This window comes from Phasianus colchicus, chromosome 7 (genome assembly GCF_987193195.1).
Source record: "Phasianus colchicus chromosome 7, bPhaCol1.hap1.1, whole genome shotgun sequence".
NCBI classification, from domain to species: Eukaryota; Metazoa; Chordata; class Aves; order Galliformes; family Phasianidae; genus Phasianus; species Phasianus colchicus.
The window spans coordinates 11,277,340-11,290,085 of NC_143442.1; the positions used below are offsets into that span (position 1 = coordinate 11,277,340).

At 48.3% G+C, this 12,746-nt stretch overlaps 1 protein-coding gene across 12 annotated transcripts in view; it reads right to left on the reverse strand.

Annotated features, from left to right (window-relative positions):
* The window catches only part of GLI2 (GLI family zinc finger 2), a 388,026-nt gene that overhangs the window by 61,149 nt on the left and 314,131 nt on the right, over window positions 1–12,746 (reverse strand). For 11 of the 12 annotated variants that reach the window (XM_090143691.1, XM_090143690.1, XM_090143692.1 and 8 more), the window contains one exon: window positions 293–398. In XM_090143691.1, coding sequence (XP_089999817.1) covers window positions 293–398 — 106 coding nt within the window. Of the gene's footprint in view, window positions 1–292; window positions 399–4,985; window positions 6,849–12,746 lie in introns of those variants that run through there. The other variant, XM_090143699.1, reaches the window with a different exon arrangement.

Below are 12,746 nucleotides of genomic sequence, written 5' to 3' on the forward strand. Positions count from 1 at the left end.
TAAAGCCCCATGAAATAAAACTGATTTATGGAACACCTGGCTGTTTTTTACCCTTTTCCTGAAGCAGTACTGAGGGAGCAGTGTTTGGGTTTCACCAAGATGGTGTCAGGAAGGCACACTATGACATGAGAAACACTACGGGTGCAAAACCACAAGCCAGCCCCATCTCCAGGTTTAACAGAGCTGTATGACCCGAAGGGCAGTGAGTGCCTCATGCTTCAGGAATGGAATTTGATACAGGGTGGGCGGACGGGGCCATAGCAAGGCTCAGGAGCGGAGGTGTGAGACTTACCCGTGGATAGCGTGGATAGAGTGAGGTTCGTAATGGTATCGTCCTTCCTGGTGGCGCATGTCAATGGGCAAAGGAGCGTGGAAGGCCGGAAAAATGTGCTGCGGCACTGTGGAGGGGAATAGAAGAAGAAGAAGAAAAAAGGGACTTCAAAAACTTTTCCTTTCCTTTTAAAACAATTTCAAAGGCACTAAATCTCCATGAATTTCAGAGCAAGAGCAGTGCAAGACAAGGGGTCTTCATGATATCAGCGCTATCATACACCAGAGAAGTGGAATGAATAAATAATCAAAGTCATGCGGAGAAATCCTACATCTTCGACATAAAAGATCTCCAACAGGGTTTTTGACAAAGACAAGCAGCTAAGCGCTCTTTGAACTCGAGGAGATTATAGGAAGCACCAAGGAAAACTAGACTTGCAGCGCAAATCAGACTCAACGGAGCCTGGCGGGACCCGGACCCACGCCGTCCCCCGCGCCCGCAGTGGCAGCAAGCACCTCTGCTGAAGGTCTGGAAACATTTACCTAAAAACCAACAGTGAGAGCAGTGCTAATGCAAACCATGAAGGCATTCAGAAGTGGCTCAGAAATGCCTACTGCCAGCTTCTAAGAGAGGAGCCCAAATTGCTTGCGCTTGTAATCACTTGAGGCCCTATTTTTTATTCATTTGAGAAGCTTGTTTCATCTCTGATGGAAAGATAAAGTGGTCTCAAAAGGCAGAGAACACCTACATTGACTTATTAAATCTACAGGTTTTAATATTTATTATTGACCCCAAAAGTTAACGGCGAGAATACTTGAGTGAGTTGAGCCGATGGAAAATTCATCGGGTTATTTCTCCCACCACCCCCAACTACACCGGGCCTTTCCTGTAAAAATTACTGAAGCCAAAGAAACACCATTAACAGAGGCTCAGCCCCCGTTGGTATTGAACCACGACTTGCCTCTGTGACAGGTAGCATCTCTCTGCAGAGCACCATCCGTAAGCCAAGCGCCAAAGCTTGGGCTGAATCTCTCGCTGACGCTGAGCAAACTCCAGCAGCGCCCAACTCTTTTTCTATCAGCCTTCAAATTCAGCCTTTTACCCCCGTGAGTCCAGCTGCTGTGGAGCTACGCTGACCCCATCCAGCGAGGCTGCGCTCCTCTTATAATTCCCCTGGGAGAGATCCCCACGCACGTCCTTCCCTGCGTGTCAGCTCCCAGCTCTGCAGCTCCTGCCCCCATCGCAGCGCTCAGTCCCCAAGCACACGCGGCACAGGCGCGGCAGTGGGAGAGGTGAGAGCAGGCACACAAACAAGCCTCCTGCCAACAGCGCTGAAAGGCGTTAGGCTAAGGCAGTCGGGCTGGAAAGTATTTAAGGCTCCGCAGCAGCCTCGCGCTCCGTGCTCCGGCGCAGGGCTGGCACCGTGCACGCCCCGATACACTGGGAGCATTTTTGCAGCTCGCCTGATGTCAGGACACAGTAGGGTAACTGTTAGCTGCTTCCCCCCTTCTGCTCCCTTCCCCTCCTCCCCCAAAAGCAGCTCAGGCAGAGAATAAACTCGCATCCTTTAGGATTTGCTTTGGCAGGAGGGAGATTCACTCTTTCTTCGTCCCAGGCAAGGATGATCCCTTACATGAGGACACTTCACTTTAAAGGGCAGCCAGTGTTTTTCCAGGTCAGAAGCACAGCAGTGCCTGCTCTCACCAAACCGCACTCAGCCCAAACCACTGCCCAGGCTGGCAGGGACCAGGAGCTGCTTCCCTCCTCCTCCTCAGAGGCACCGCTGTCCTCTGGACACAGTGCATGGGATGAGAGAAAAGGGGCAAGGGAGGTCTTGATACCCAGGGCACCCTCTGTAGTGCCAGGGCATCCCTGCTCTGTTCTCAGGACAGGGGTTTTATTCCTAGCATGGTCATAAACTGTCCCAGCACAGCCACTCACCAGACACCACAAACATCTTCACCAGCCAGAGCTGGGCTTCCTGCAGCACTCATTCCATAGAGAGCTCATGAAAATAAACCCAAAGGAGCAAGGACTCTCCTGCATTCCCAATGCCTACCTGCATAGTTCTGCTGGAGTGCCTATGGGTCAGGTTTGGCATCTTCTCAAAACAGGGTGGTGACACTGCCTGGATGGGGCAGGTCCAGGGCTGAGTAGACACAAAATGCAGGGAGGTGCAAGGTGACGCTGCTGGGCATTGCAGTGGTGTTTCAGTGGCACAGTCCTTATCTTGACCAATTTAACTCACCAGTAACGGCAAAGCCATTAACAGCAACGGGTCAAATACTGAATCTCAAACAAGGCAAGTTGTTTTCATATAGTCATAGAACCGCACAATTGTTTAAGCTGGAAGCAGCCCTTAAAGGTCATCTAGTTCAACCTCTCTGCAATGAAGAGACACCTGCAGTTCCATCAGGTGCTCAGAGCCCCATTCAGCCTGACCTTGAATGTCTCCAAGGACAGGGCATCCACAACCTCTCTTGGCAACTTGTGCTAGCGCCTCACCACCCTTACTGTAAAACACTTCTTCCTTATATCCAGTGTAAATCTCCCCTCTTTTAGTTTGAAACCATCTCCCTGTATCCTATCACAACAGATCCTGATAAAGAGTCTGTCCGCTTCTTTTTCATAGCCTGCCTTTAGATACTTTCAGTAATTAGTTTTGTAAGTACCTACTACTAAATGACCGATTGCTGTAGTAACATCAAAAATATAGTACAAAAACATCTCCCAGTCACTCAGGAGAGCTGGGAATAAGAAAACATAGGGTGTCTGTTGTTTGGCCTCTGTTCCTAGCTATCTGTTGGTACAACAACATCTGAAAAGAATTCCTCCGTCCTTGCACATCTGACTATTAATGGAAGAAAAATTTCCACAAATTTCCTGCCTCCCACGTGCATGGTTGGTTTGTTTTTGGTGTTTCAACTTATTTGAACGGTGGCAGTCAGCAATTCCACTTCCTTCCAGTGATGGGTTGCTCTGGGTGACCTGTCTTTGGGCTGTCCCACTTTGGGTCCCTCCTCTGCTACCCACCCTGGGAGTAGCAACAAAACCAACCACCAGCAGCGCTGCTCCTTTTTCTCCTCTTCCAGGTGCTTGGTCAGGAATAATGAATGGTTTTACAGGCAATCAGCTTCCAATTCATGAACATCATCCCTGCCTTGCTTCTCATTCCCACTCCTCCTGATGAGGAAGGCGAGCTGGCAGCAGGACAGCAGCGCATGTCGCTAACAAAGATGGATGCTTTACATGTAGGAGTTAAAGAGACAATTATATTCAATTACTTCAAGTAAGTCATGTTGATGTATTCCTGAATAGCCATGAGAAGGGCAATACGATGATTAGGGCAATGAATTTGCCAATTTTAATCTAATCAAGGCAATCTTTTGTTTAGTATTATCTGCTTTGTGGTGGCAGAGGATTTACTAAACCCAAGCAATCTTTGCAGATTTAACCCCAAAGCTGCCCAATTAGTACTAATGATGATTGTTTTATACAGTGCGAGCAAGCTTTTAGCAGGAGAAAGCTTTCCCACAAGAAGAAGCAGGGCCATGCCAAACCCCTTGGTAGTGTGCACCACTGAGGGAAGGCACAAAGTGACATCCCCCCTCCATGTCCCATAGCTCTGGGACAACAGAAAAAAAACTCGAGAAAGGAAGAGAAAACCAAAAAAGTGTCTTTGGAACACTGGAAGTATTCAAGATCAGGTTTGGATGAGGCTCTGCAGCCTGACCTAGTGCTCAGCAACCCTTCCTGCAGCCAGGGGGCTGGAACTGGGTGATTTTTAAAGTCCCTTCCAATCTAAGCCATTCAGTGATTCTGTGAAGAAATCAAAGCAGCACACAAAGGGCAGGGCCAATGGAAAAACAGGGTGTTTCACACTGAAATAATATGACTCCTCATTAAGCTGTGGCATGCAGCTCTGGGGTGAACGCACGCCGATGAGGCTGGGAGGCCCCACCTGCCCCCAGCTCCTGCAGGAACGCGTCTGCTCTGCCGCATCGCTCGATTAGGGGGAGACGCTGCTACCTGTCCCCACTTGTCAGGGCTGATTTTCTGGCCAAGGTTTATGAGCAAGACACGGACCTCCCACTGTTCTATTCTCATCCTTGCCTATTCAAAGGCCAGCCAGCCAGCCCTCTGGCTTCAAAGGGGAGAGATATGAAGCAGAAATATACGTTTAAAGGGGATGTCCCTTTGCCGAAAATCCCAGGACTCAGGGAGGGAGGCAGCAGAAACAGGCATTTTTTGAGGATGATGCAGGCTTTTGATTATCTCTGCAGATAAACCTGTGCTTCAAGAAAAACACACACGGCATGCAGGGGTTTGTGCAGAGAGCAAAGGAGACGTTCTAACAGCACCCACGGAAGCTCCTCTTTTTAAACCCAAAAAGAAGAGTTGGGAAGGGTCAAACAAACTTTTTATATTCCAAATACTTCAACCTCCACATGTAACCACTTAAAAAAAGGCAGCAGAAGAAAAGAAATCAGACCCCGTACCACTGAATCGCGTTTCATTCGTGGTTCACTTTCACAGAATCATAGAATATCCTGAGTTGGAAGAGACCCAAAAGGATCATTGAGTCTAACTTTGTAAAAAATAATCTGCAAAGCCCTTCCTCCTGAAATCTAAGTGCAGTCCCTAGCGGCAGGGACAGACTCAGATGAGGTAATCCTAAGCATGCATGCACTTAAAGGACATCATCAGTTCCCACCTGCAACCGAGTGCTGCGGCACAACCAGGGTTTGGAGACCCAGAAGCCCCCCACATCTCCTCTGCCATCCAATACATGCAGAGCTCCTGGAGGCTTACCTAAAGGGAAAGTCATTAGTTGAAGAAAAACATAAAAGACTGCTGATAGAATAATTCACTACTTATAATACTTTTCCCAACAATTTTGCAAAGCCACCTGTCTTAGAAAGTGGTAAAAACCAATGCTGATCTCTTGAGAACCCTCTCGGCTTGATTTCTTGTGATATTTATGATGCGTGGAACACAGGTTTCATACAGGGATGACAAGCTGCATTGCCAAGACTCACAAAGCTCCTCAGGAATAGAATCAAACGCTCACATACACTGAGTCCCAGCCCTTTTTCACTCAATGAGGGCTGGTACAGGATAAAGTAACACAACTTGCCCACAGTCAAACAAACAGCAGGTTCCAGAGCAAACCTCAACCACAGCAGGTAGAAAACGCAACTCGATCTGAAAAAGGCTTCAGAGCCCTGCGGCATTGGATTGATTTGGATTAATGGGAGAAAAACTCCAGACAACAGCTCATGTGATCCTGTCGCTACAGTGTCATTAGCAGCTTTGCACAAGCAGCTGACCCAGAAAAAAGAAGGGGATGTCCTAGAAGATGTTTTTTTAAAGCCCCTAACTTAAAAGATGCATTTTGGCATCCAACAACTCTGTGTTGGCAAACGTCACGTTCATTCTGAAACAGCAAACTGCAAAATGTGCTCTGCTCCACAGCCTTCATTCTGTGATCTTTCTCCCACTGGAGCCGCACTGGGCTTGGTGGACTCTGGATGGGGAGGGGAACCTTCCATCCCTGAGCATGTGGGTGGCTCCCGGAGCCCCTTGGGTCGTCCGGTGTTGTGCTTGGATCCAGCAAAGTGCCTCAGGCCATAGGTGTCAGTGAGGGAGATGGTTTTGTGTTTATGTGACATCCCCGGAATAATGATCTCGCTGTTTAAGTGAGTTGAGCGAATGAATAAGCGCAAGAAAAACATCTCTGCTGAAAGCACAGCCGAAGTTAATGCACCATTAATAATGGCCCGGGTGAATTATTGGAAGAGATAATAGGGTTGGGGTCAGGGAAGGTCCGAGACAAAGAATGGGGAAAATTGGGTCACAGAAACATGACGGAGCAGATCACACTGGTGAGCCTGTGGGATTCTCCTCTGATGAAGTCATGTGCTGCTGCCGAACAGTGACTGCTCTGCAGGGACAGACATTCCCACCGCCACCACACAGCAGCCGCTGCCTCCCAGCCCCACCAAGTGCTGCCGTAGAGCTGAGCCTCCACGTTCTGCTGCTTCGCAAAAGGAGCCGAGCGTGCGCTTACCTCCCAGAAGAGATAACCACGTGGCTGCTGGCTATTCCAGTCTGCACGTCTGCAAAGTGCAGAGCTGTGCTGAGGGACAGCTGCCCTCCTCAGGTGGCAGCGCCGTGTTCCAGGTAGAGCCATCCCTGGTGCTGCTGCAGCCTCCAAAATCACAGCGTGGTCTGGAGCGTCCAGGAGGCAGCAGCCTTCACTCCAGCCTGCCCAATTACCAACTAACCTCGCCGTGTCAGAATTTCCCCTCTTTAAAATGGAGATAATAATACCTCCCTACCTCAGAGGTTTGGTTAATGTTTATACAGCGCTTTAAAAATGATGTGGTAATTAAGTGCTCAGTATTATTATATCAACGTGTATAATGACTCCAGCAGACAGCACTGTAAACAAGGCTGCACGGTGCATACTTTTCTTTTGTTTGGCTTGTTAGTATTTGGTTTGGTTTCCATACAGCATACTTCAATTAATATTGGTTAATTATTACACTGTTTTATTTATTATTACCTGCTCAGCGGCTTTGGAAACAATGAAAGAGGAACTTCACGGGTAAAATAATAGAGAAGATTAATTCTGGTGTGCTATAAACATTAAGGGAAGGACAAATGGGAGGCAGATTCCAACCAGTGCACCTGAGGGAGAGCCCTCTCCTGTCCCATTAAGCACCATTTTGAAGCACATCCAACCTGCTGTTCTCATCCAGCAGAACCTAGAATCAGTTTTCTCCTTCTAACACATGTAATGAAGAAAGGTGGTGGTAGCCTGATTTACAAAATCATATTTTAGACAACACCTTAGCATGCTGGAGGAGGTAACGTGCTTAGTGTAACCATGGGCACAGCAAAAGCCAAGTTTCCCATTCAGGTGAGCAATAAAGAGAAAAACAGCCTATGCTGCTAAGAAAACCACTAGCTCAAGTAATGAACTGCCTCGTAGGGGTGCTGGGAGGAGACTGGGATGCAGATATGTGCTAAGAAAACAACAAATAATAGAATCACAGAATATCCTGAGTTGGAGGGGATCTTTAAAGACCATTGAGTCCAACTTCTGTCTCCAAACGGAACTACCCAGCAATCAGACCATGTGTCTGATAAAAAAAACTGACTTGCTTGTCTTCATCCATAAAACCACACAAAAAAGCCTCAAATCAAGAATGGCATCACCAACACCTCAAAGGACCTGCAGGACAGAGTCCATGCAACTTATGACTTTCCACTCAGAGGAACTGAGGAGTGGGCATGGAGAAGAGGGGAGTACAAAGCCATGGATGAGGGCTTTGGGTACCCATGGGGATGCCATGCTTACCTTACACAGAAGAAAGCACATTTCTAGGTTTGCCTGCATAATAAACACTGTCATAAAAGCTGTAAGACAGCAAACCACTCCCAGGAGCCCTCGGGAGGTCTCAGGTGGCCAGCCCAGTGGCTCAATCGCACATACATTTATTTCTTACCCAGCTCAAGAACTCAAGAGGCACGAGTGGAAGTAAGATAGTCTTGTTCAAGTCCACGTCTGCCCTTTCCTGAAGCTCCCAGCAGGGCTCTTCAGCTTCCTCCTCTGTACTGCAAAGCTGTCATTAGGGACATTAAACCTGTCAGTCCTTTCCCGGGCAAAAGAGTCAGAACAATTACAGCGAGGCTAAAAATGGCCTTTCTCTCTCCATGGAAAATTCAGATTAAAAATGTAAGAGTTCATTGACATTTTCTACAGCAAAGATGACTCTTATCATTAAGAAATCAAACCCTGAAATCCCTCAGCTGCTGTCTCCTGCCTGGGTCACCACTGTTCCCTCGGGGCACCTCCTGGCCAGGGCATGGCAGGGATGCGACAACAGCGGGACCTCAGTGAGGTGCCATCAGCAGGGAGCTGGCTTAGCAAGCAGCCTCAGGTGCGACCCAAACCGTTCAGTTCTGGGACACTCGGCCTCTTGGTGAGAAAATAGAGACTTTCTGAAGCCTGCAGACAGCTACGTGAAAGTATTTTAAGACATTAAGGAGGGCATCTGTGAATCAAAGTGATGTATTATTTATTATTCTACAAAGATTCCTGGAGTTTTTAGGTTACTGCTATGTGGCAGCCCTGCAGGGACAAATTTACTTTCTTTATCCATCTGGGAAGGATGAGTAAGGTGAAAGCTGGGGAATCCCACAGCAGGATGCCCAGATCTGCCTGGCACTGAGGCTCCTCTGGTATTCCAAAGTGCCGTAATCAGAGATGTCTCCAGAGCAGCATTGCTGCCACCAGCCATCATCCTCAGACCTAAACAGCCTGAGCTGGCAGAAGGTTGGGAACAAAATGGTTTTTAGTCAGAAAATATCTTTCAGCAAACTGTGGCTGCTGTTGGAAATGCCCCAGAAGAGCCCAGAATGGGCAATGATCTATTCTATTCAAGAAAACAAAAAGAATGTGGAAGTGACGAGCTAGCAAAGTGACATTAATACAGCGGTATCTGCCAACACAGAATCATAGAATCACTAAGGTTAGAAAAGACCTCTAAGGTCACCTAGTCCAGCTGTCCACCCACCAGTGATATTGCCCGCTAACCACATCCCTCAGTTCCACATCTCCATGGTTCTTGTACACCTCCAGGGACGGTGACTCCACCACCTCCCTGGACAGCCTGTGCCAATACCTCACCACTCTTTGTGAGAAATGTTTCCTAATATCCAACCTGAACTTCCTCTGGTGCAACTTGAGGCCACTCCTTCTCATCCTATTGAAGCTTCCGAAACTGATCGCTGAGAATTTTCACTTTCAAATCATTTTATAAGACTTTTTCTGCTGAAAAAACACCTTGGATTCTTCTCTGGGACAAAATGCACTGTCGGCAGTGTGACAGCACGTTTCTACCTCCATGCTGATTTCCAGAGTGTTTCCCACTGAGGCTGGCTTTCTGTTAGATGAACGAGGAGCTGCAGCTACTGAACAGCAGAAAACAAAACTGAGAAGGCTTAATGCAGCTTATTAATTCCACAGGTCTTGAGCTGCAAATGTTGAGAGTCTTGAAAATCACTTAATTGCCCGGCTGCCATGCCAAGATGTATCCTGAGGATGCTGCCAATCTGACGGTTATTAACAAACAAGGCGGCCGCAAGCCCTGACTGCACCGAGATCCTGGGTACTTCTCATGTGCCGCGTCCCAACAGGAAGTACTTAATAAGAATAATAATATCCCGAAAGGCCAACCTACGGCAGTGCAATTAAAAAGTTTTTCTGCCTCACTTTGAGGGGAGAAAAAAAAATGAGGGGGAAATTAAAATCAGACAGGAAATTCCACTAGAACAAGCTGGCTTATGTCCTAATAACACCAGACTGTGCCAACTCCTCCAGAAAGCAGAGGAGGGGAAAGGAAAAAAAAAAAAAAAAAAAAAAAAGAAAAAAGGGAAAGAAAAAAGCAGCCCTCTAGACTGACTCGATCTGAGGCTACATTGTGGAGCTGCCGCGGCTGCAATTCTAAAGGGAGAAAGGCAGTACCAGCGAATAAAAGACAGTTTGCTTTGCTAGCAAGTCGCAGTTTTATAATGTAACTCTTGTATTACAGCACAACCACCACTGCTTTGTCGAGAAAGCACGTGGCCCGGGAAGCTCGGAGGGCCAGATGGGTCCTTGGGGCTTGTTCTCCAGCAGCTGCTGTGAGAGAATGGGAGAAGAACAAAACCCGACCCCAGCAGGCAGGAAGGCACCCGGGGCGCAGGAGCTGAGCAGCTGGTAGCTTAGCTGTGCCAGCCTGCCTGGGGACGGCCTGTGTGCCCACTGCAGGGGAAAAATCAGCACCTCGGGAGCATCTATGCAAACACATTGATCCCTCAAAAACACATGTCTAGAGAAGAAAGCGTGCCTATGAGGTTAGGGAGAAGTTTTCTCCATGTTGTTGTCATCCTGGCCCCATAGAAGCCAGAAGCATCCTAATGACTACTTGGGCCTGAAGTTGATGCGGCTATTTCCAAAAAAGATGGACCAATGGAGTTTGCCACTGAGAGCCCTAGGATTGGGCCAATGAATAGCAAACTCTTTCACTGCATCTTTACATTAAGGCTCACATCACAGCAGTAACCGCACCCCTTAATGCGTTTTGTGGAGGCAGCGGTGCTGCTCTGTACAGCTCAACTGCTCTGGGCTTGACTTTGCATCCAAGAAAAACTTTTTTCCTCAGCTCTCAAAAGTGCAATTGCTTCTGATCATCCATATACGAAGATAGATTGTGATCTGCCATTAGATGGAGGTGTTATGGAGAAAGCACTATCTAGCATTAGTAACCAGAAGGAGCAGTAGCTCCAGAAGACACATCATTGCACACCTTGATTGCACCGAAGCCCAGAATCTCCACAGGCAACATGAGAAAGGATGGAGTGGTTCAACAGCCTCAGTCTGTTGTCCATCACAATTCCATGAGAACCAGAGAGCAAAAATGGTAAATGAAAAAGGAGGAATTACACTTCTCTGAATTACACTTCATATCTGACAGAAAGTCTAGTGGAGCCCTGGCTGGACCTTTCGCTCATGCAAATTAAAGCTTACTCATGAGTGTCATCCCAATTGAATCCCTGCTAGCAGGACTACTGAGGGGATGCCTTCAGTACACAGATGGAGCCTGCCTCACCCCCAGCCACGCACCCACACCCCTGCCTGGAGGTGACAATGGCAATCCCACACCCAGCCAGCTCAGGGAGATCATCCAGCCGAAAACTAACCACCTGAAATTGTATTGCATGGGTTTTTGGCTGGATTGACTCCCTGAACCAGTTTACCTGGAGATGCTGGTGCGAGAATGAGCAAAGAAGGCACACAGATTGCAGTCCAGCCATCACTTCCAGCCCCACTACTGCTGAAAGCAGCTGTCTTGACTTCCCTTGGCCACCCATGCCTACATCAAGCCACTGTTACTTTGGACAGGCTGCTTTTGTGTAGCCGTGCAGCTGAAACGCAGTGTGCCCTTCCTGAAGGCTGGTGGTCAGCTGAGTGAGCTCCAGCTCATGGCACAGACCTCAAGTGCCTCCAGTGATGGCCAAAAGATGTGTATGGTAAAGCTGAGCTAAAACTAAATCACAGAATCACAGAAAGGCTGAGGTTGGAAGGGACCTTTGGAAGCCATCAGGTTCAGCCGCTACTCAAACAGGGCTACCACAAGCAGGTTGCCCAGGCCCACATTCTGAAACTCTCCAAGGAGACTCCACAGCCTCTGTGGGCAACCCGTGCTATTGCTTAACCACTCACACAGCACAGAATTTTATCCTAATGTTCAGATAGAACCCCCCCGTGCTGCAGTCTGTGCCCACTGCAGTACGTGCACACTGTACATCTCCACATCCATCAGGACGGATGGATTTGCCCAGGTGTGACAGTGCACCAGGAGCTGTTGGCACAAGCAGCCGGCACAACTTGCAGGATCTGGAAAGCAGCCTTAGAGAAGCACTCCCAGGCACATGCTTAAATGCTGTGCAAGCACAGGTGCTCTGCCAACAAGAGCGGGCATGCCAGCCTGCCCTGGGCACAGACCTACCTGCACGGTCCCTGCCATTGTAGGGCTGCCCACTGCCATTGCAGGGTCACCTGGCACCATCCTGCAACAAAGCCCTCCTTGGTCTTCCAGGAGCAAGCTGTGCTTCAAACTCAGAGCTGGCATTTCTAGCCTCTCCAAACCAAACCACAGAAGTAAGTTTGCTTTCTTTATGCATATGCTCCTCTAAGCACTAAAACAAACCGAAATCAAACTGTTCCTATAGGCAATAGCTTGAAAAATTTCCCCTGCATATGAACGGTCTGTTAATACCATTTGTAAAATCGAACAAGTCAAGTCTGGAAAAACCCCATATAGAGCCTGCTGTGCATTGCGACCGAAGTACCTTCTGGAAACGAAAGCAAAGAAGCAAGTCTGCTTTATGCTAGGGACATGAAAAAACGAACCTGGGTATTTTGTTTGCACTTACACCCAGGTGTTCAGCATCTTGGTGGCCTACAAAAAGGAATTTGGGGAGGTTCCATGCTCACTTACATCAGTCCCCAAAGCAGTCCTAGTGCATAAAGACAGAGAAGACAGCACACGAAGCTGCTTTTCTCCATGCTTGCAGCAGCACTCTGCTCCCAGCCGAGCACAAGGGCTGAAGAACAGGGGGTGAGAAAGTTATCTGTTTCACCCAGCTGTGGTTTGGGTGCAGGCTAATAACCACCATGCATCATCCTGCCTCGGTCTGAAGATGTTCCAACTGGTGTTAAAAATGGTCCCAGTGCAGCTTGCAGTGGATTCTCTGGGCAGCTCATGCAAAGTGCGGGTTGTTAGCATGCTGCTTGTGTAATGAGGGTGCTTAAGACGGAAGGGGTCTCTGGAAGGTCCTGAAGAGTGATTGCAGTTCAGGAGACTCACCCACCTGGCAGCACGCTGATTTATGGCCTGCTCAGTTAATAGCCCTGCTTAAC